Source organism: Saccostrea echinata, unplaced genomic scaffold, assembly GCF_033153115.1.
Source record: "Saccostrea echinata isolate AGI-Se365-2 ecotype Australia unplaced genomic scaffold, CSIRO_AGI_Sech_v1 ptg000060l, whole genome shotgun sequence".
Taxonomy (NCBI): domain Eukaryota; kingdom Metazoa; phylum Mollusca; class Bivalvia; order Ostreida; family Ostreidae; genus Saccostrea; species Saccostrea echinata.
The window spans coordinates 2,704,613-2,729,095 of record NW_026889809.1 but is presented as its reverse complement, the minus strand read 5'-3'; the positions used below and the strand labels follow the sequence as shown (position 1 = coordinate 2,729,095).

Sequence of the window (24,483 nt, the reverse complement as noted above, 5' to 3'; positions counted from 1 at the left end):
GTCTATATTCTTTCTATTCAGACTTTAAATGTGTACTTTGGTTACATGTTTTCTCTCTGAGAAATTGCACTGGAGTGCATAATAATCCCCGGTTATGATGTTAACTTATATTTCAGGATTCTGCAACAAAACAATGCGTTTTTAACTTATTAAGTGTAAATGAATCATATGATTACCAGGAAGGTATTATCTTTTACATTTTTATATTTGAAAAACAAACTGGTAATGTAATATATTTGGGGTATCGCCCTATTGGCAGTAAGCCAGTATTTGTTTAAAACATCTCGTTTTTTATTCCAGTGAAAATTTGTAGACTCCTTATAGAGTTATTTCAGAGATTGATACCCCTTCCCCCAATTTAATAATGTTAGAAATATAACGTCTATTCCTCAGAAGAAAGAAACACTTGACATGTTATCGGTTTTGTTGGATTTCTCAAACTCTAAATCTAAGATATACAGCCTAATCAGCTTTGTAATCAATGCTGTTAAAAAAAAATTAGAACAGGATGTTGAATTATAAAATAAATATGGACTTTTCGTATACATTTATAATATTTATGATATAGATACATATACACACTGTAGACATCCTTATTATCAGGGTTACTGTAGACATTGGTTGTCTCCTGTGGAGAAACCTTAACAAAATTGTCATGATTTGGGCAATTAGAAAGTTCATTATGGATATAAAAAATGTAAAAATGTGAGGTTTTAATTAAGTAAAATTACGGAAATATCAAATAAAAATTACAAATTACATTCTTAATACTGCGACTATTTTTTTTTCATTTTGCAACCTCTGCGAAGTATGAACCTTTATTGCATACATTGAGTATAACATATCATTTACTTCCTTCATTTTTTGTTTCTTTCTAAGGGGGGGGGGGGGGTCTGTTCATGTTGCATTTAAAGAAAATGTTCTGGCTATAAACAGCTGTTTTACAAACAAATATATCAAGTTTCCGTGATATAGCCAGAGAACCTTTTCATATATTAATTATAAGAAAAAATTCTCACCGTATGTTTGGATTTCCAAATGCTCCTGAAAGTATTGAACATTCAAAATCAAGTTTTGAAGACACAGTCAAAATTATGCATACTAGTATCTGCTCTACTTTCTTTACTTCCTTGATTCAAGGAAATAAACGTGCGCAATCCAGCTTGTTTTTTAAAAACCGTGCTCTGAATTAGACAGTAGAGTAGGATTCTCTTTATTGAATAAAAAAAGAATATAACAAAGTTTGGACAAAGAAAAGTTATTTGCTTTAAAAACTGCGCTGATTAACAATTGTTCATTTGAACCTTTAAAAATTGGTTTATCTCTGATATGTGTAGGATATAGAGAGTCAACGGGTATATTTAATGCACATGAATAATTTATTTATAGGTATGAATCTAAGTTCATTAATCAATATCTTTTCTACTGACGATACGGTTTAGTGGAGTTAAATAAACTGCACCCATTTTTTAAATCAATCTTTGCTGAGTAAGACTTTTAAAAAATGTGTTTCGATTTTATTTCGTAGAACTCTTTGGTTTTCTAAATACATATATCCTCATACAACTAAGCATAATTTGATTCTTCAAAATTCTTCTTTACTGTATGAACAAAATACGGTAAGTTCTATTTTTTACTATATTTTGCCTAAACATTTTGCCTAAACATTGAATATTTATAGTATATGTGTGCTTTATTTATTTACTTTTTATTTTATTTTTTTTAAATTTTATTTTATTTTTTTTAAATTTTTTTTTTTGGTCCAATAAAATTCAAAGTAGTATTGATATAATATAACTATATTTGTTTTAAAGAAGAGATTAAAGAGAGAAAAATATTTTCTAACTAAAGCTAAATAATTAATAGCGATTCAACTTCTTTGCCACGCATGGTCACTGATTTTGATGAAACTTTGCGCATTATTACAACTTGACACCAGAAACATATATCAAACAAAATTTCGTTGCTATGTGTCTTGGTTGCCATGGTAACAGCCAGAAAAGTTGAAAAAATTGAGATTTTCAGCTACTTTCAATCTTTATTAAGCCTTAATAAAGACTAAGAAAAACAAACAAACCATTCTCACAAAAACATGACACCTTGTTGCCACTTATGCTATAAAGAAACTATTTAGAATTTATCTCTAAGTAAGTGGTAACCATGGGTACATTTGGAATACATTTTAGATGCTGAAAAATGCTGAAAAATGCTCAATATTCACAAATGATAGATGTTACATGATCAAACTCAATCAACAACTTAAGAAAAACAATAAAAAAGTATATGACCTTAAGTAATCAGGTATTGGGAATATTATTCTAAAAATAAATTTCATGGTTGCCATGGTAACACAATGTTGCCATGCAAAATATGTTTCTATGATTGGGTTAATGCTACTATCTTGAGGAAAAAACAATAAAATTCATGACTGGCACATATACATCCTTAGGACCTTGCAACACCGACAACATAAGAAAAATTGGAATTAATTGTTTTTCTGCAGTGTTACCATGGAAACAACGTACTAGTTGTTTAAAGTGATATATTTTTGCTGCTTTAGGAATTTACTTACCTTTTAATCAAGAAACATACTATTTGACTAACCTTGAATAGTACTTATCTGGTAGAGCTAAAGTTGAATATCATATATTGATAAAGTTTGTTGAAAAATACAACACTGTTGCTATGGTTACCAAGAAGTGAAAATGTTCGATTTTGTTAATTTATATTAATAATAAACCCTATGTGCCAGCTTTTTGCATCCAGTTAGTGATTGGGTGGTAGTCAAAATTGAAAGTCAGGTTAGTTGTTCATAAATATCAATCATAAAAGTTTTGGGAATCTATATACAAGGGCACGTATCCAAGGAAACATAATATTTTTCACATTTTTATGCATATTTTTTCGGCTAATTTCCATAGCAACGCTCTATTTAAAGAATTAAATTTGAAATTTTTGAAATGTGAAAATTAGGGTCACACCAACGCCTGTAAAAATTTATCATCAGTTGTATAGAAATATGTTTTTTAAAAAGATAGGATAAGATTGAAAACCTAAGAGAACAAATAAAAAATCCCTTCGTGGTATTAAAACCATGGCAACCATTGCCAACCCAAAAGAAATATCATATTTTGCCCTTGGCATATGTTTCAAGGATCGTTTGTCTATTATTTGCTTGCATTTCAAGCTATAATTGTTTTTATTCTTAAGTGTATGACTTTTTAAAATTAAATGAACAGAATTATTACTTTTGAATACTTTGTTTCCATAGTAACGTATATAATAGCTGGTTTACCAAACATGTTTATCAAACATTTAAGACATCAGACCTTCAACTTTCAGAAACAGTCATTGCCACGTCTTTGCTTTGCCGCAAACGTTAATTGTGGGACTCTGAACATGTTGAAAAATGCCGTTTTTCAAACTTTAGGACGTGTTGCTATGGAAACCATGACACATAGCAACCAATTTTTGCCTGATTTGAGTTTAAGGTATCAAAGTCTTTTATCATAGAGAGTTTGGAGAAATTCTGAGACTATGCGTGCTACAACTCCTATATAAAAGTTCAAGTCATTACAGAGAATGGCTCTTAAAACTTTTAAGTTGTTTTTTCTCATTCCTAATTCAGGGCTTAATAATCCTTACATCCAGGTCCTATAAGAGGACCTTGTCCCAACTGAAAATTTACTCTTTTTTCCCAAATTTAATGTAAAAAATTCCTAAATGACACACAGACTGGATTTTTTTAGTGCTTTTGATATAAAACAAACTTGAATTTTGAGACTCTGATGATTCATTTAGATGTAGATGTGAATAAGAATTAAGCCTTCAAAGTAACTCTTTATTCAACATTTTAATATAAAATATGACATCAATATTTCCAAATTCTGCCACTTTTTCGATTAAAAATTCCCAATTGGAAGGGTACAGGACCCTATACCAAAAACGGTCAATTGAACCCTGTAATTCTGAATTAAATTTCTCTGTAATATGTTTAGATAGCGCAGTATGTCGGTACACTAAGCATCTAATTCAGTTGGTAGGTCCTCATAAATACATTGTACACTAGATGAATAGATTAATTGTAAAATTGTTGAACCTTTGACGAATTAAAATTATCTTAGAGACTCAGTTTAATTTTCAATCTTTTTGCATGTCATATAATATTTTAAGGGGGTTGTATGTCAATTGTTGTAAAAGCGGTTTTCTGTATAATTACATTTCTTTTCATTTATGTAACTTTTATTGCATATTCCAACTATACTTGAATGTTCCATTTTAACTCACCAGAGTGAAAGACAGTATGGGCTTTTCTGACTGTAGTGTGTCCGTCTGCCCGATTATTGAATTGTTTATAAACTGTTCCATCTTTTACTTCTCCGGAATACTGACAAATTTCAAACAAACTTGTACAAAGCTTTTTGTTAAAGGGGATTCATATTTGTTCCTTTCTTAAAACGAATATAGTTAAAAGATTGTTTTTGGCATCTTTTGACAAATTTTGAAACCAAAAAGAGATTGGCCAAAAAGATTAAACTTGTATGAAAGCTTCCTTGTAAGTGTTATTTTTGAAAAAGGTGAAATAACGATCAGTGATCGATCTAAAAACAAAAAAACAAAAAAATCCAAACAATACAGATTTGTAACAGGGCATAAACATGGACCCCTGAAAATACCAGCGGTGGGATCAGGTGCCCAGGAAGAGTAAGCACCCCATGTTGACCGGTCACACCCGCCATGAGCCCTATGTATTGATTTAGTAGACGGAATATTTCATAGTCAAATTTAGTACAAAAAACAAAGGCCTAACAATTAGTATGAAACAAGTCAGCCAAAAAACGATCCACTGATAGGTTATATTTGCTAACAAGGTCATTATAACTACCATAGAATTTACGGAAAAAAACAGTTGAAAACATTTTGGGCTGAAAAACAAAATACTTGGGAAATACATGTCAATCACTAAAAATATTTTAAGTGTTTAGATACTCGAACAGGAGAGAAACGCGATATCAAAATAAATAAATAAATGAAAAGTTAATTCTTAGCAAACCTGGTCGCATTAAGAATGTTATTCGTGCCAAAGGGAAGCAAATAAATACTGGAAAATAACGAATAGTGATCAAGTTAAATTTTAATAATAATTGAAATCTAAAAAAAGTTAAATGTCATTTGAGACAATAAGAAGGGAGAAGAGCAAACACGGACCTCTAAAAGCATCAGAAATGGGATCTGGTGCCATGGAGAAGTAACAACCCCTGTCTACTGGTCACACCCGCCATGAATATAATCATTTACATTGCTATTCATAAAATACTCACAAATGAAATTTTATTTTCTACAGAAAGAGGAAATTTTCTTCTAAACTTTAACATGGGACGTCGAAAAAGAAGACGATCGTTTGATCGTAAACCATTTGAACCAAAACGACGGCGAGTGAAAAGTCCATTCGATTTTCGAAGGTATGCCAAGTACGTAGAAGAACAAGCTCAAAATTACTATGATTACGGAAGTGATGACGAGATCGGTTACGAGATTTCCATGGAAACAAGTGGCGAACCGGATGGGGAAGACAAGTTGCCAGTTGAACTGAAAAATGTAGAAAAAATGTTTGATGTGCCAATATTGGATGGACATGACATCAAATATATTGTATGCATGCTGACAGCCGCTCTTGGTAGTGAACCAGACCGCATTTGTTCACTTTTAAAAACAAAGGACTTTTTCCGCAGACATGATGTTTTGAGTCTAGTTACTGAAAAATTGACATCAAAATGTTGCGATTCAGAGGAATGGCTTGAAAATATGGTCAAACTTGTAATTTTAATTACAAAACAAGAAGATATCAAAACAAAGTACACAAAAACCATACTAGGACTACTCTCTCAGATAAAATGTATCAATGATGACACTATCGTCAAGGACCAGATAAGGGAGACTATTAGAATATTGAACGTTAGGGAAAAGCTGGAAAAGCTCAAAGATGACGGTGACACTACGTTTATTCTGTCTGATGAAATAAAAGACGAGTTGCGAAAATTAGTTAATTGGCCAATTTTACCATCAGCACAAATGATACGCCAGAACGAATCACTCCCGATATTACCCCGCGACCTAAATTTGCCTTACAAAAGTCCCGCCCATTACCTGATTGATCAGTTCAGTCTATTTTTGGAAGATTTTATCGGGCCACTGCGCCGGGGTATCCGGAATTATATGGAATATGTCAATTCCAAGGAAACACAGGGAAGGTTTAAAGACGATAATGTCCGGATATACAAAAGAATACGTCTCCTTGACAACAAATGTGTCCCCGGATCAGGTGTTGGTCTAGAGGTGCAATTTGACATGAAGATGTTCAAGAAGATTCGTTGGGAAAGTTGTAATTTTTTGCAATACGGGAATGTTGTGTGTTTGACCTATGATGACTGTTCTGATTTAGTGTACGCATTAATTGCAAATCGTGATCTAAAACAACTAACGGATGGAAGAGTGTTGCTTAAAATTCTAAACGATGACGTCCAAAGTATTAACAATCTGCGAAATGTTCAGGAATGCCGTCTCGTTATGATAGAAAGTAAATCATTCTACATGGTTTATGATCACACATTGAAGTCACTTAAGACTCTTGCATCTGCAATGCTAGAGAAAAATGAAAACATACCGTTTGCAAAGTATTTGGTTTATTTAAAACAGGACGTTTTGGAACCTCTTTACACACGCAAAAAGAATTTTGACGTAAGACTAGCAGACTTTGGATGCCTGTTGCGATATGGAAAACAAACATCAAAAACCTCGTATGAGAAGGTTCCTATGCTCAATGTGGACAAGTGGCCAACATCGGAAGAAATGGGTCTCAACAAAGATCAATATGAGGCGCTCAAAAAATGTCTGACAAAGAGAATTGGTATTCTTCAAGGCCCGCCTGGGACGGGTAAAACATGGATGGGATTGCGAATAATGGAATTCTTACTTTACAACAAAAGCAAATTTGAAGAAAGTCGACCTATATTGCTTCTCAGTTACACCAACCATGCACTCGATCAGTTTTTTGAAAAATTACTAGATTCAGTTAGTCTCCGATTTTTGTTTAGAGGAAAAGAGCGGCCTTTTGTGAGAGTAGGTGGTAGATGTGCAAATGAACGAGTACAAAAATTTATGCTGAAAGAACACAGAAAACAAGAACGATACTGGAGTGAAAACAGGCGGCATGTACAAAACTCCACTAAATGTGTTAAGTATATTGATACGTTTCTTTCCTACTTACAGAAAGGTATCGTATCGACGCGGTTTTTAGAGACTGAAAACATTATATCCCCTCAACATATTTGGTCATTGGAAATAAATTTCAGATTTCATGAGAAGTTCGTCCCATGTAAAGAAGCTATTATTATTTCTTGGCTATGCATACCAAATGTAGCGACGGATTTCCGTGGACACGTGACCAAAGCGCAAAGAGAAAATGGAATAGAAATAGATGACTTATTTTTGCAAGAAAATCAAAAAAGGATTCTTGGCGATGACGATGATGATTTTGAGAAAGAAATTCTACACGCTATTCGTCCTTCTTTTGTCTTTGCAGATGAACATCTGTGTCCAAACAATGTGAATTCAAACGGAATAATATTTAATACTTTCTTCCCTCAGATCTTCCGAAACATTCATCAGGTATTTTGGAACCGAGTGTCTTACGAAAAACGCAGGAGAATGTTGTCTTATGTTCAACAAAATCTGCGCTGCCAGGATATTATGCCAGTTCAGAACGTGCGCCGCATTCGTAATGTATGGAGGCTAAGTCTTCGCGAACGCTGGAAACTGTATAGGTTTTGGATTCACCAATTATCAATAAAGTTTCAAAATCAAAGGACGAATTTAATTTCTCATTTCAGCAGGAAAAGTCAAGATGATCACCATGAACGCTTCAAACGTGATCTTTCTATTCTGACCTCCTGTCAAATGATAGGAATGACCACAACTGGCGCAGCGTCAAATATGGAACTTCTGAGAGAGATTCGACCACGAATTGTGGTGGTGGAGGAAGCGGCTCAAGTTCACGAGCAGCACATTCTTGGTTGCTTAACGAAAGATTTGCAGCATTTGATTCTGATTGGTGACCACCAACAACTTCGCCCAACAATGAACAACTATGATCTTAGATGTCAATATAACACAGATGTTTCTCTAATGGAGCGACTCGTCATGAATGGTTTTCCTTTTCAATGTTTGGCACAACAACATCGGATGAGGCCAGAAATATCATGCATGTTGACCCCTGCAATTTATCCATCTCTTCAAGACCATTTGACTGTTCTAGAATACCAGGATGTTAAAGGGATGAAACATAACATATTTTTCATTGATCATCAAAATCCAGAAAGCCAAACAAACTATTCTACAAGTTACACGAATGACTTTGAAGTTGAAATGATAGCCAACTTGTATAAATACCTTATATTACAGGGTTATTCAAACTCCGATATAACAATTTTATCTGCCTATAATGATCAAGTGAGAAAGATAAGAACGAGAGTTTCTCAAATTTCACAACAATTAGTGATAGGAAGAGAGCTCTCTAACCAAAGAGTTCATATCACTGCTGTTGATAACTTCCAAGGAGAGGAAAATAAAATAATTTTGTTATCGCTTGTTCGTAGCAATGAAGATTGTAAATTAGGTCATCTTGGAGATCCACAAAGAATCTGTGTTTTGCTTTCAAGAGCTAAGGAAGGATTTTATGCTTTTGGAAATTTTCAGATGTTATATAAACGCAATAACCCTCTGTGGATGAAAATAATCACAAAAGCAAAGGAAAAAGATGTGCTCGGGAAAAGCTTATCACTGGTTTGTAAAAATCACCCTCAAAAGATCACCAGCGTTTCAGGTCCAGAGGATTTTGAGAATGTCAAAGACGGTGGATGTGATGAACCTTGTGCTACTCTTCTTCAATGTGGCCATGTCTGTGAAAGAAAGTGTCATGCAGATAACTCAATTCATGACCTCCCATGTCAAAAAGCATGTTTAAAGAAATGGTGTGACGATGGACATCTGTGCCAGAAAGAATGTTATAAAGAATGCGGACCATGCATGGAAAGAGTAAAAAAGAAGTACCTTACTTGTGAACATGAAGTATGTGTTCCTTGCTCAGAAGATCTAAGCGATCGTCCTTGTCCGGCAAAGTGCACAAGACAACGTGATTGCGGTCATATTTGCACATTGAAATGTAGTCAAAACTGTAATAAATATCCATGTCAAGTTGTGGTACAAGTTACACATCCAGCCTGTGGTCATGAATCGGTGATAAAATGTTCTGCAAAGGATAACTTTTTCTGCCAAAAGGAATGTAGGGAAACGCTTCCTTGTGGTCATTTTTGTAAGGGTACCTGTCATAGTTGTTCTAATGGAAGATTACATATCCAATGTAAACAAGTATGCTCGCGAGATCTTATATGTGGGCATAATTGTAATACTGGTCATCTTTGTTCGAGCATGTGTCCACCATGTAACAAAAAGTGCGAAAGAATATGTGAACATAGAGAGGGATGTCCTCGCTTGTGCGGTGAAATCTGTGAACCTTGCACGAGGCCGTGCAACTGGGATTGTGATAGGAAATGCAAAAACTCTTTCAAGTGTTCTAAACAGTGCTTTGAAGATTGTGAAAGGCCTCGCTGCGACAACCGTTGCAAGAGGACTTTAAAGGGTTGTAATTCTCGACACAGGTGCACCGGCGTGTGTGGTGAGATATGCCCAAACTTCTGCAAACGATGCAACAATGATCAACTACATGAAATGTTCTCTGAAGCGAAACGAAACGATAAAGCACTTTTTATCGAGCTTGTAGACTGTGGGCACATATTTGATCTGGACGCTATGGATAGACACATGCAGTCTGAGTCTAGTGATGAGTCTAACAAGAATAGGCAAGTTGCTTTGAAAATGTGTCCGAAATGTTCCACTCCTATAAAGAGAAGCAAAAGGTACAGAAATATCAACAACCAAATATTTCGAGACCTTGAAGAAGTGAAAAGAGATATTGAAAAAGGGAGGGTCAGTATGTTTCACAATAGCTTTTGGATCAATCAATCACTCAAAGAGAATACAACTCCCGTCTCGTTCTTTGTGGATAATATCGATGAATTGTTGCCCAAAAACAGTAAAAATATTTTTGCCAGAAAATTACTCATATATTTTGTATTAAAAATAGGACCAAGATTCAATGAGCTTGAAAGAGCAGATAGAGAATTTCCTCCTGAAATAAAAGGAACATATCTAATAATGGTAAAGTGGATTGGTAAACACGCTGACATAATTTTTAAAGATTATGAACTTAGGCAATTTGCAAATGAGGTGGAGAGATACTTGTTATATTTAGATTTGATTTTAATGAAACGTGAGTTTGATGAAAATGACTATACAAACATTACTCAAAGTGACAAAGAACGTCTTGAGTGTCATATGACCAAGCTGAGATGTCCAGGTGGGAGTACCTTTAAACCTGAAGACATTACAAAGGCCAAGTCAGCGTTCGAAGAACTTAGGAGAAAAGAGCCAACTTCTTGTTCCTGGATTTCTGATGATGAACGAAGGATCAGTTTGCAAAATGTGGCGTGCACAAAGCAAGGCAAATGGTACAAATGTACAAATAGTAAGTACATTATTTTTTTTAATTCATTGTAAACTAACAAATTATTAGACATTGGCAATAAGTAACCTTTCTACTTTACTAAATACAAATGAAATTTCTTGTTCATTATATATTAGTAATTAACCATCTGTGAAATGACTCATTTACTGATATAACATTACAGGCCATATCTACAGCATTGGTTTTTTCGTCGATACTAGTGACGAATCACAGTGTCCGGAATGTCGGCCATCGATAAAGAATTCTAATCGCTGAGAGAGTGACGGCAAAGAAAAGGAGGGTGAACGGGACTGGACACCACGAAGTTGGGACCATCCAACCCCACCCTCGGACATGGAGAATGTTTCTCAAATAGTTGAAAATGTGATTTTATGTCATTTTAATTCATTCATTCTTCACCTTTCGCTATCATAAGTCATGTGATTTGGAGATTAAAAACGGGGGTAAAACAGAGAATAAAATGGGGACTTATCTATTTTTTTCAATTTTTTATGATGAGATGACAAATCGTATATATTTATGCTGCAGATATATCACATTGAAATAATAGATGATTATAAATGTATGAATTAAGAATAACTTTAAATGATTTATTGTGTTGCAATCACATGTTGACTGCAAATCTTTACGAAATGGACTCCGTCGACGTAAATTTTCAGTTATTATTTATTTGGATTGAATACTTCATATTAGTTTAAATTGTTACTGTGTGTCTTTTTTATAGATTCATTAAATATTCAAATAAGAAAATGTGGTTGTATTGATTTATATCTTTCAATGAAAAAAGGTGAGGATAAGGAACAGTGATCGATCTCAAAAATCTATAAACAATACAAATATGTGAAGGGGGCATAAAACACAAACACGGATCCCTGGAAATTCCAGAGGTAGGATCAGGTGCCTAGGAGGAGTGTGCATCCTCTGTTGACCGGTCATAACTGCGTGAGACCTATGTATTGATCAGGCAGACAGAACATACCGTAGTCAGATCCAGTATAAAAATTGTTTGTAAGGACAAGGGCTTAGCAGAGCATTTGCTTGAACCTGTAATCTGTGTATCTCTGTTTGTAAGGATTTTTATGAAGTTTAAGAATGCAATATAGTTAGGGTAGATCAAACTCACTGACTGGAATGTTAAAAGATTCAGATACTAAAATGTGATTTTGGAGAATTTCGTCTATAGAAAGTGAATTGTGAGAATACGTTGGATTTCCAAATGTAAAATAAGCTTCCTTGTCGGCTTGTGTCATCCATAAATAATTTATGAGAAAAAAGTCGAACAGGCCCGGGGTCTATATCGGGGCGGGGGGGGGGGGGGGTTCCTGTCCTCAAGCACCTGTGGTTGAAGAGTCCCAAAATAATTATAGAAGGCTGGCCCTTCGTGTGACTCTTATAACGCCTATATTTGATGCTGTAGGCCTCTTTTAAAACCATTTTTGAGGAAATACCAACTATGTAATTTTTAAAATTAAAATTGAAGCGCCAGGTAGTTCCGTGTATTGTAAGTCATATTTATTAAAGAAATGTGTAAAGAAAGATAGAGTCATAATATCCTCAATAGTTCTTTCAATATTCTATCCATAAGTTACATTATACGTCTATGATTAATCTCAGCGAGATTCGTCGAGACTAAAAATTTTAGACTGGCCAGCGTCTCTTCGCCAGTCCAAAATATTTAGTCTGACGAATCTATGTGATCCAATGTATTGTAATCCCACAGGCACCTGACGTTATTTATTTTTCTTTTGATAAAAAATATAGGTCAACCCCTATCTAAATAATCAATAACAACAACAACAATTATAACGTCAAGTGAGTAGTGAGCGCATCGCGCCGCAATTTAGTCATTTTCCTACAATGCTACCGCAAAGTATTTAAAAAACTCTTTAGCCTTAGCATGTTGAGAGGGCAAATCCGATGTTATGTTAAAAATTTATCACAAATTCAAACAGATGTGGTCTCAGTATCGCTACAGATTCGTACCTTGGATCGCTTTAAACTTGAACAGGTGGGTAACTGTGAGTTATATCCCTATTTTATTATTGGTTTAAATTTTAATCTGTACTGTGGTAGAAAGTTTCTGTCTAATCCGAGATTCCTCTGACTCTAACCCCTGCTTTTATATTTTGACATGTGCACATGTCAAAATATAAAAGCAGGGGTAAGATTCAGAGGAATCTCGGATTAGTTTCTGTCGAATTTCCTCGAGGAATAATATATAGGTCCTAAATCAAAAAGCTCTCCGTTATTCTACCTTTTCTTAGCCCCAACACAGGGGCTAGCCCTAGCTTTAACCCTATGTTTTAATATAAAATGAATCGAAGGTTATTCAGCACTTTATTAGGTGGATAACAACTAAAACATTAACCTGTTAACATGGCTCTCTTTAAACCATAATGTTAAGACGGGGACATAGAATAGATTTTATTTGCCAATCATGGTCCCACTGGGGGGTATAACTTAGATACAAGTAAGCATGATTTAAGAAATAAAGTCAGTGTTATCGTGAATGTTGCAGGATAACCTCCGAGGTCGAGAAATGTTGTCTGAAATATAAAAGCCGAGGCGTTAGCCGAGACAACATTTCGAGACCAAGGAGGTTATCCTGCATCTAATCCGAGATTCCTCTGACTCTAACCCCCGGCCAGCTTTTATATTTTGACATGTGCAGGGGAGATTTTTTCAATGCTCTAGGATATGCATGTCTCAGCAGTGTAACTGTCTGGACACCATTCCTTCTCATAACTAATGTAGATTAACAATTCAATAATGTTTGCATGGTTTGTATCATATAAAATTGAGAAAATATAAATAAAATAAGTAAAAGTAAACAATGGTACCAGGTTGGTATAAATGTTAATAAATTATAAAATAAGGATGTATTAAAGAGGGATTCTTGTCTGGTTTCTGACTAGATGAAATATTCAAAATATATTTGCTTATATGTTTTATATATTTAGATGTAAGAGATTTAAAAGATCATATTTTTCTTTCCTCATCACAATTGTACAACTTTAAATAGAAATGGTAAACTGAGTTTGAAATCTAGCAGTGACTATATTTTTGGCGGAATGGCGGCGTATGAAAATATCTTCTTTTCTGCCTCTCAAAATAATTATAGAACAATGAATTTAGTTATAATTTTTACACAATCAAAGACTTGGAGAAAATGTTTAAATGTAAGTTAAATTTATAATAAGGGACAAATTTTTAAAATATATCAAATAAATATGATTTTCTAAACAAACTACGATTATGTTAGCTTTTAAAAGCTTCCAATCTAAGTTCAGATTTGAGCCAAAAATCCGTAAAAAGTGTTTTTTCTCTCTTAGTAAATGGTCAAAACTTTCTGTTTTTGTATCATTTTGTATCTTTATGTGACAACTTTATCATATGTGAAAATAAGAAAAATTTAAATATAAGAAGCATATAAAAATAACTAAAATGTCTTAAAATTTTAAGAAAAATAGAGAAAATTTGGATTAGCCAATATCCATTTTAGTTAAATTATTTATGTCAATTTGGTAATATCATCTTATAGACCCTATATGGTAATATCTCTTCATGCAAAATGAAAAACATTTAATTTATTGAAATAGAAGTTGGCATCGCATGATTGGCAACAGTAATTTTTTATTCTTAATGTCCAGGGAAAAGGTTCTGACCTTGACCTGACCTTTCCTCTAATATAAAACGGTCAAATTTAATCGAACTGATACCATCACTTAGTGATATTGTCTTCTTGATTCTATGAAAATTTCATTGATTTTTAAATATAAGAAACAGGTGTTCTTATGAGAAGAATCCCTCCTTAAAGGTTGCCAGAAATGCATGATCCTAGTCAAATATATAACATGGAAAAAAGGTTCCTCATGTCTAATGTAGATAAGCAACATGAGTTCTATTATATTTTTAAAAAAGTGTCTGGATATTTTTATACTTACTAGGTCAGCAAAAACAGTGGACAAAGGTTACAGTGATAAATTAATACCAGATGAAGCCGTCCAAGGATCTCTAGTGAAACTGTTTAGTAAATTTCACCAGTTTTATCACCCTGGCCAGAGAGTGTGTCTGGAGAGGGCTTACAGAGCTCTGACTGACAGAGACCCCGCCCACATAGCCAGCCATAACCTACAGGCCACAAAGGACCAGTTTGGCTTCACAGTAGAGAAGGGACCAAGCACCTTGCCTCACGGGGGAATGGGGGTATTTGTTACCAGTGGACTTGTGCCCCAAGGAACAATAGTGTGTTTTTATCCAGGTACAAAATGTATCCAGGTCATGGTAAATGCATGCTTATATGTCTGAAATGAATTGAAAATATGTGAAATTCAAAGAGCTTTGGCATTTCATCTGTGTGATGTTAAACTCTATAAATTTATAAAACTATAAATTAATGTACCTTTAAACCATACATGCAGTTGTCTCTTTTCTAAGAATTTGGCTTGTCTGCAAACAGCTAGCTGGAAATGGGTAGGGATCGATTCTTAAGATTTACAATACTATAACTTTCATACACGTGACATTTATTTCCAGGAACAGTGTACTATCCACATGAAGCGATTTTATTCCAGAGCATAGGAAATACATTTATATTCCGCTGTATTGATGGTGTGCTGATTGATGGAAATGACAGGTCTCTCTCAAGGATGATATTCAAGTAAGTTAATTTATATCAACCAGTGTATTCCATTCAGTAATAAAATTAGTATAAGCTTTAAAGGATCTCACATGTATTTTTTTCTTTTCCTAGATCATGTTCTCAAAGAGATAGACAGGGTCCATTTGATACATGTGACTGGTCATGGATGACCAATTACCCCCAGAATCCTCTGGCTATAGGCCAATACGTCAACAATCATAACAAAGGTATATTAAGTAGAAGTTGATTGGGGGGGGGGGGGGGGGTATTCATACTGTATTGCTCCTCTTGAAAAATTATATTTTATTTACCCAGGAATAATGTTGAATTAAGCTGCAGTAGTACAACACATGCTATTTTAGCAAATCATCAGGGACTGCTGAGAGTGCTACATTATTCCATAAGTCTTCATATCAAGTCAATTATTTATTAATTTCTGGTGCTGGATGAAAAAAAAATATTTCTTCATTGTAAGCAGGAATTTGCAGTATCAGTATTCCCTATTAAAGTATTCTACTGTATACTGAAATGGAGCAGTTTTAGCTCTGACATTTACAGTACTGCTTATGAAATGAATATTGATATGCAAAATAATACTTCAAAAAATGCATGGAATTAATTTTCTGTATCATTGTTATCCATGTTAATATACAAAATTTAAAAAAAAGTCAATCAGAAGATTCAATATGCTTCCCCCCTGTCTCTGTAGAATTCCCCTCTAATGTGGCCTATCAAGAGTATGATGTACCTGTGGATTTTCCTTTCCACCTCAAACAGTTCATCCCCAATGTATTCTACTCCTCACATATAACAGAAGATCATATGTCATTAGAGAGGTCTGTAAAATTGATATCTATCCAGTTACTGTCTTTAAGTATAATATATGTAAAAAAAAAAAAAAATTAGAGCTGGGACAATAAAGCTAACCTCTGATACACAGTACCTTTATATCCTGATATATTTTATTACAAAGAAGATCAGGTTAATTTTTACTTGATTTGTAATACAAACCATGTTCTTGCTTAGTAAGTTTGAATCAGACCGTTATATAATGTTTAAACAGTATATTGTTTACACTGTTTTATATTTATATTGATTTGGTACAGGACCTTGAGAATGGTGGTTCTGGTGTCAGTCAGGGAGATAAAGGCCGGGGAGGAACTCTTCTCTTCTTACTTCACTGTCATCCACTGAGGAGCCACCCAACACTGACACCACAGAAGAGGCAGTAAAATAAACCCACAAGGAGCCACCTTACACTGACACCGCAGAAGAGGCAGTAAAATAAACCCACAATAATGCACAGAGGCCCCTACAAACATGGAACCACTACAGTGGCAACTGATATAAAACTAGTGAAGGGGCCACTCACATTGAACCACTCAGGAGGCAATCAGAAGTGGAACCACTCAAGAGCTTACTGAAATTAAAACATTGAGAAGGACACCAAAATGAGCCCAATCAGTTCGCTGGAAGGAACCACTCAGGAGGTTGCTGAAATGTATTATTCAGGAGGCCACCAACATTAAACCATCTTATAGTCCACTGGCAAGGAACCACCCAGGATGCTGCTGAATTGGTACCACTGAGGAGGCCACCAACAAGTAACCACCCAGGATGCTGCTGAATTGGTACCACTGAGGAGGCCACCAACAAGGAACCACCCAGGATGCTGCTGAATTGGTACCACTGAGGAGGCCACCAACAAGGAACCACTCAGGATGCTGGTGAATTGGTACCAATGAGGTAGCCACTATCAAGGAACCATTCAGGAACCTGCTGAAATAGAAACTCAGGTTACTGAAATTACAAGCATGTGAGTGACACTGCCACAGAAGCACTTACAAGGTGACAGTGGCCTCTGATATGATTGATACTTATGTCAAGCCTCTGATATGATTGATACTTATGTCAACATTTGAAAGAAATCCAAAGGAGATGATTTCATCAGCTGGTCAGACTGGGATGTGTGGAGTATTAACAATCTAGAGCAATTATAGTTTACCCCTAAATCAATTATCCAGGAGCAATTAGAGTTTACACCTAAATCAATTACCCAGGAGCAATTAGAGTTTACCCCTAAATCAATTATCCAGGAGCAATTAGAGTTTACACCTAAATCAATTACCCAGGAGCAATTAGAGTTTACCCCTAAATCAATTACCCAGGAGCAATTAGAGTTTACACCTAAATCAATTACCCAGGAGCAATTAGAGCTTACCCCTAAATCAACTACCCAGGAGCAATTATAGTTTACCTATAAATCAATTACCCAGGAGCAATTAGAGTTTACCCACTAAATCAATTTCCCAGGAGCAATTAGAGTTTACCCACTAAATCAATTTCCCAGGAGCAATTAGAGTTTACCCACTAAATCAATTTCCCAGGAGCAATTAGAGTTTACCCCTAAATCAACTACCCAGGAGCCATTAGAGTTTACCCACTAAATCAATTTCCCATGAGCCATTAGAGTTAACCCCTAAATCAACTACCCAGGAGCAATTAGACTTTACCCCTAAATCAATTACCCAGGAGCAATTAGACTTTACCCCTAAATCAATTACCCAGGAGCAATTACAGTTTACCCCTAAATCAACTACCCAGGAGCAATTAGAGTTTACCCTTAAATCAATTACCAAGGAGCAAGTAGAGTTTACCCACTAAATCAATTTCCCAGGAGCAATTAGAGTTTACCCCTAAATCAATTACCCAGGAGCAATTAGACTTTACCCCTAAATCAATTACCCAGGAGCAATTAGAGTTTACCCCTAAATCAACTACCCAGGAGCAATTAGAGTTTACCTATAAATCAATTACCCAGGAGCAAGTAGAGTTTACCCACTAAATCAATTTCCCAGGAGCAATTAGACTTTACCCACTGAATCAATTACCCAGGAGCAATTCTAGTTTACCCCTAAATCAATTATCCAGGAGCAATTAGAGTTTACCCCTAAATCAATTATCCAGGAGCCATTAGAGTTTACCGGTACCCCTAAATCAATTACCCAGGTTGGGTAAAAAAGAAACAGATTTTTTATTTTAAAAAAATGTCACTGATTAATTAAATCTTTGACACATAAATATCTTGGAATAAAGTGAGTAATATTCAAAAGACTAGGGAAATGCAAAAAAATTTTGTTGTCTGCTGTTGTTCATTAGCTAGATCAGAAAGCCACTTTTAGAAATATAATTAAGATTACTATATTTTTTGTTTGCCCCTCACATTTGTCATGTTGTAATACATGTTTAACCTAAAAGATCTACCAGTAATTGAAAATGCAGGCCTTTCAAAATCAGCTGGTACCAGGTACTTTTTACCTGGCTGATTGTACTGGCAAGAATATTTGATGGAGAAAAATTCTGTATCATACTCTTCCACTAGGTACCTCCTATTCTTCTAATCTTTTTGAAAGCCCTGATGATGTAATTTTAAATACATAATTAGGATTTCTTATATTTTTGTGATTGGATATGAATTTTATTCAATAAGTTGTGAGTTGTACTTGTGCAATTAAGCTTTTTTGACATCAGGAGTGGTTGAAATTACGGACAGAAAAGCCGTTTGCTAAAGACTGCCTCTCTGTGTGGAGCGTTGGGGGCTCTCTTTCAATGAGGATCTTCCGAGTGTTCCTTGTTGCATTCAATTTGATGGATATTATCAGTCATGGAAATATTGGATAAAATATGAAGAGGAAATTTGGGACTTGTTTGTTTTTAAAAATTCTATAAGGAAAAGGCAATGTCACAATTCCAAAACATAATGCTTATCATGAACTTTAATATTAGAAAGAAAAGTAACATGGTTGTAAGTATACATATAAGAAGAGGTGAACAATTTATTCAGTGAGTTATGACTGATATCTCAAGTTGGAATAAGAGTTAAATGTGATAATTTTCTTAATCATGAGCCCTTGTAATAAAGTTATATACTGTAAATATTTTGCATTATTTGATAAAATCCATTTTGATTCATTGATAGGTTTTGTTTGATACAATTCTGTTGATGTGTAAATAAAATAAAGCATATACTTCATACAATGTGATATTTTCAAAGTTAATTAGTTAATATGACATATTTTGGTATTGGAGCCACAGGCACTTGTTTCGGTAATAAATTTTTAACCCATACTATACAGGGTTAAAAATTTATTACCGAAACAAGTGCCTGTGATTGGAGCACAGTATTCCCTGGTGGTAGAATATAATAATTTAATATGTACAAAATTAAGAGTGCAGAATTTCTAGGACTGTTATGTGAATCTTGCATTCACTGTGAAGGATTTCTAGAGTGACTGTTATGTGAATCTCGCGTTCACTGTGACGGATTTCTAGAGTGACTGTTATGTGAATCTCGCGTTCACTGTGACGGATTTCTAGAGTGACTGTTATGTGAATTGGACGTTCATTGTGAAGGATTTCTACAAGGACTGTTATGTGAATCTCGGCGTTCACTGTGACGGATTTCTAGAGTGACTGTTATGTGAATCTCGCGTTCACTGTGACGGATTTCTAGAGTGACTGTTATGTTAATCTCGGCGTTCACTGTGACAGATTTATAGAGTGACTGTTATGTGAATCTCGCATTCACTTCTCTTTTATCAGCACTGTGTTTTCCTCCTTGTTTAAAAAAATTTCTCCAAGATACCCATGTTCAAGTTTCAAACTAAAGGTACTCTGAGCACTGAGCTCACAAAATGGCATCCCCCCTGCCATATGAGTATAATGGCATAATGCATTTCTTGGCAGTATGTAAATAAGATTCTGTGAAAGTTTCATTGAATTTCATTCTGGGGTGTAGGAGGAGTTGCATATAAACAAATTGGGTACTCCTTTACCAGTGTACCATGTTTTGCTAAAGGAAACCCCAAATATCTGCCTGATCAAAATGGAAAAGAGAGGGTGCACAATGACGCTATATAATAAACATAGGTAATCAGAGAAAACAGAGCTCACCTCAACAAATGTTGTCTTTAAGTAAGGCAAAGTCCAAAACTAATAATCTAGTGGTGTGCATCCCTAGGTGCAACATTTATGCAATTTTGGTCCGACAGGGCTTGCAGTTACTTAAGAATGGACTTACCTAAAAACATTGAACTAGTCACTCATCCAGAAAATGTAAGTCATATCCAGCATCTGAAGCAAATTCGAGAGTATTCATCCTGTGATTCAGTGTGATGCATCATCCATGCAAGTTTGATTCAGATAGCGGTTATAGTTTACTTTAACCTGGTCACTTATCTCAACAAGAGGCCCATGGGCCACATCACTCACCTGAGTAACGTTAGCCCTGCTGTTCTTTACCAGATTGCCCCCCTTGTAATACCTATTGTGGCCCCGCCCTACCCCAGGGGGTCATGATTTGAACAATTTAAAATCTACACTACCCCAGGATGCTTCCACATAAGTTTCAGTTTTTTGGTCCAGTGGTTCTTGAGAACATTTTTAAAGATTTTTCCTATATATTTCAATGTAAAACTTGGATTCCCTATTGTGGCCCTGCCCTACCCCCAGGGGTCATGATTTTAGCAATTTAGAATCTACACTACCCCAGGATGCTTTCACATAAGTTTCAGCTTTTCTGATCCAGTGGTTCTTGAGAAGATTTTTCCTATATATTTCAATGTAAAACTTGGATTCCCGATTGTGGCCCCGCCCTACCCCCAGGGGTCATGATTTGAACAATTTAAAATCTACACTACTTGAGGATGCTTCCACATACGTTTCAGTTTTTCTGGCCCAGTTGTTCTTGAGAAGATTTTTAAAGATTTTTCATATATTTTAATGTAAAACTTGGATTCCCTATTGTGGCCCCACCCTACACCGGGGGGTCATGATTTGAACAATTTAGAATCTACACTACCCCAGGATGCTTTCACATAAGTTTCAGCTTTTCTGATCCAGTGGTTCTTGAGAAGATTTTTCCTATATATTTCAATGTAAAACTTGGATTCCTGATTGTGGCCCCGCCCTACCCCCAGGGGTCATGATTTGAACAATTTAAAATCTACGCTACTTGAGGATGCTTCCACATACGTTTCAGTTTTTCTGGCCCAGTTGTTCTTGAGAAGATTTTTAAAGATTTTTCATATATTTTAATGTAAAACTTGGATTCCCTATTGTGGCCCCACCCTACACCGGGGGGTCATGATTTGAACAATTTAGAATCTACACTACCCCAGGATGCTTCCACATTAAGTTTCAGATTTTCTGGCCCAGTGGTTCTTGACAAGAAGATTTTTAAAGATTTTTCTTATATATTTCAATGTAAAACTTGGATTCCCTATTGTGGTACCGCCCTACTCCGGGGGTCATGATTTGAACAATTTAGAATCTTTACTACCCCAAAATGCTTCCACATAAGTTTCAGCTTTTCTGGCCCAGTGGTTCTTAAGAAGAAGATTTTTAATGACCCCACCCTATTTTTGTCTTTTCTTGATTATCTCCCCTTGTAAGGGGACTTGGCCCTTTATTTTAACAATTTAAACTCCCCTTCACCCAAGAATACTTTGAACCAAGTTTGGTTAAAATTAGCCCAGTGGTTCTTGAGAAGTTGAAAATGTGAAAAGTTTACAGACCGACGACGGACAATTGGTGATCAGAAAAGCTCACTTGAGCTTTCAGCTCAGGTGAGCTAAAAATGTCGGTCAGCTACAGCATCCAAAGCAAGCCTGGTAGTGTGCATCTTTAGATGCATCATCCATGCAAGTTTGGTCAACAAAGGGCTTATGAAGTTACTTGGAATTGAGACCTGCTCTAAAAACTTTTAACCTGGTCACTCATCCGGAAAATGAACACTGTAAAGTTAGTGTAAGCATGAATTCATTAGCGAGTTTGCATTAATGATAATCGGTGTTTTACTTCAATTCCTCAAATCCAGTGAAAGAAACCATTTCAAAATGGCTTGGAATCAATCAACCAAACACTAACATGCATTTGTATTTTTAATGAATTTGTACAATGAATGACTATTTACACAACATACAATCAATCCCTGGTAAATGATTAGGAGAAAATTTAATGAGATTTGTTTTTGAACGTTACTTTCAATCCTTTAGCTTTACAAACTTCTGAAATCAAGTCTTTCATATATGTAATTTCGCGAGTCAACTGACTGACTTTATCATTAAGTTCTTTATTTTTCTCTGCAAGTTTTTCCTCTTCTTTTTTGAGAACATCTGCCTCCTCTCTCTTTTTGTTGCGGTATCGAATTGCTGCATTTTTGTTCTGATCTCGTTTCCTGTCCTTCCGATTTTCTGCCGTAGTACTGTATGGCCCAGATCTCCTTTGTTTGGTCTTCTGTTTCCCACTGGACCGTGACTTTGGTTTATAATCCTCATCATCGCTTTGTTGGGGGGAGTAATCCGGGTCGTTGCCATCACTCTGGCTACTCGGTGAGGACGGCTCCGATCCTGATAACAAACTGTCTATTTCTTCTGCAGAGAGAGGAGAACTGATAAGGCTATCAACACTTCCAACATCAAGTAAGTCATGCTGCGAGGAGGATGAAGTGTTCAGACTCGTAACTCCGTAACCCGAGTCAAATGAGATTTCTGCTGGTACCTCAATCATGTCACTGCTGGAACTCGCAGCAACAGACTGAAGTGAAGTCAAATGAACACTTTCATCTAGTAAATCAAGATGAGACAACTCTTGCTGAACCACAGGTGTAGGACTCACTCTAACCGGTGGAGATTGTTTAATTGTAATTGGTTGTGTGAGCAAATCATGTAAAACACTGTGGTTTACATTTGTGTCTTTTATCACAATGATTGGCTCGCTGGCTTTTTCGACCTCTTGCGTCGTCGGAGTGTTTTGGCCTGCTCCCATGCCCTCAAGGAACTGCTCGAGACTTCCGGTCTCCATCCAGTCAAGGTCCAATGGATCTAAAATGTAAAAAACATCATGTGAATTTGCTACTTTGGGAAACACATTAATAAGGTGATGCTCAGCAAGACTTTACCAAACTGATTGTATCAACAACCATGCTTACCATCTTGACTCAGAAGGAGGAGTTCGTCCAGCACTTCCTTGCCGGCCTGGTCAATAACCAGTTTGGGAGCTGGGTCATTACCAGGGAAATACTTTTCCCCATTGTCCTCATACTCCGGCGAGATGGTGGACGAATCGACTTCGTCCAGCACTGCCAAATCCTCGAACAATGGGAACTGCTCCATCTCTAGAACTTCCATATCCATTGTTGGTGGTTAAAAATTTACTAAATAGGGGGGTTTCTTGTGAAAATTGTGAAGTGGTGGCCAAGGCCTCGATGAATTGCGGGTAAAGCCTGCAAAAATTAAATTTCATATCATTTATTCAATTAGTTATCTACAAAAATAATGAGTTAAATTTGCATGAAATATTCCAGGAAACATTTTATTATAGACTTAACAACATAGCTTCAAATTTCAGTCTACAAAGCGACTTTAATCATACATATGGCCATCTTTGGCCAACTATCAAGAATTTCCGGACATGCAATATGGATACAATAAGGCGCCATTTTGTACAGAATTATGGTGGTACATTGTACACAATATACAGAGTATTATAATATATACTTACGCCATGATTATATATTAAAGTTGTCTTTGTGCTAAGCCTAAGCTTTCGCACGCGTGAAGGTCACACCATTTATCAAGCAGCCATCGTTAATCGCTCGCGTACGAGTTTGGATAAATATAGATACGTGCTTTCTGTCTTGTTGTCCACATAACGAATGATCACGACGTGTACTGCTGCCCGTAGTAGGCTAAATCACCAAGGTCATGTTACTGAGCAATAGAATTAAAACTCTCTTTTTAATGAAACTAGATATACCTGATTTAAGATAGTTAATAGTTCTTTACAAAATTTATATTGAAGCTTTATTTTAAGGAAAAAGTATGAATTAACAATTCATAGATACTGGAACTATTTTCATTGCACAAGGATATTCTAGTAAACAAACAGTCATAGTTGCATCAGAAAATTTGGAGTTTTGCCAATTTCATTTTTTCCTTAAATTTCATTGGCCAAAAGAGCACACCTACTCTACGTCAATTTCCTAATTTAGATCAGGAAACTCATGTTCTAGTATTTGGCACGATATGTGAAGCAGTCACGAGTCATTCACGTTATTTATAGAATTTTAGGAGCGGATCCAGAAATTTCCATTGTTTTCAGAGGCAGGAGTTTGGGGCCGATTTGAGGCCCCATGTAG

The 24,483-nt window shown here is 35.6% G+C and overlaps 3 protein-coding genes across 3 annotated transcripts; 2 read left to right on the top strand and 1 right to left on the bottom strand.

Annotated features, from left to right (window-relative positions):
- Positions 1 to 5,322: 5,322 nt before the first annotated feature.
- LOC133175053 (NFX1-type zinc finger-containing protein 1-like) lies at positions 5,323 to 10,903 on the top strand. Its single transcript, XM_061310150.1, has 2 exons — positions 5,323 to 10,642; positions 10,806 to 10,903. Exons 1-2 carry the CDS (start codon positions 5,374 to 5,376, stop codon positions 10,895 to 10,897), a joined length of 5,361 nt encoding a protein of 1,786 aa, XP_061166134.1. The 5' UTR covers positions 5,323 to 5,373; the 3' UTR covers positions 10,898 to 10,903.
- Positions 10,904 to 12,564: 1,661 nt separating this feature from the next.
- LOC133174846 (SET domain-containing protein 9-like) lies at positions 12,565 to 19,252 on the top strand. Its single transcript, XM_061309946.1, has 6 exons — positions 12,565 to 12,650; positions 14,590 to 14,903; positions 15,179 to 15,302; positions 15,396 to 15,511; positions 15,994 to 16,120; positions 16,391 to 19,252. Exons 1-6 carry the CDS (start codon positions 12,565 to 12,567, stop codon positions 16,476 to 16,478), a joined length of 855 nt encoding a protein of 284 aa, XP_061165930.1. The 3' UTR covers positions 16,479 to 19,252.
- A 3,043-nt stretch (positions 19,253 to 22,295) lies between these two features.
- On the bottom strand, positions 22,296 to 24,018 carry LOC133175107 (uncharacterized). The gene is made up of 3 exons (XM_061310238.1): positions 23,847 to 24,018; positions 23,275 to 23,568; positions 22,296 to 23,167 (listed from the first exon to the last, which is right to left on the bottom strand). The coding sequence occupies exons 2-3, from the start codon at positions 23,477 to 23,479 to the stop codon at positions 22,299 to 22,301; spliced, it is 1,074 nt and encodes a 357-aa protein (XP_061166222.1). The 5' UTR covers positions 23,480 to 23,568; positions 23,847 to 24,018; the 3' UTR covers positions 22,296 to 22,298.
- Positions 24,019 to 24,483: the final 465 nt, after the last annotated feature.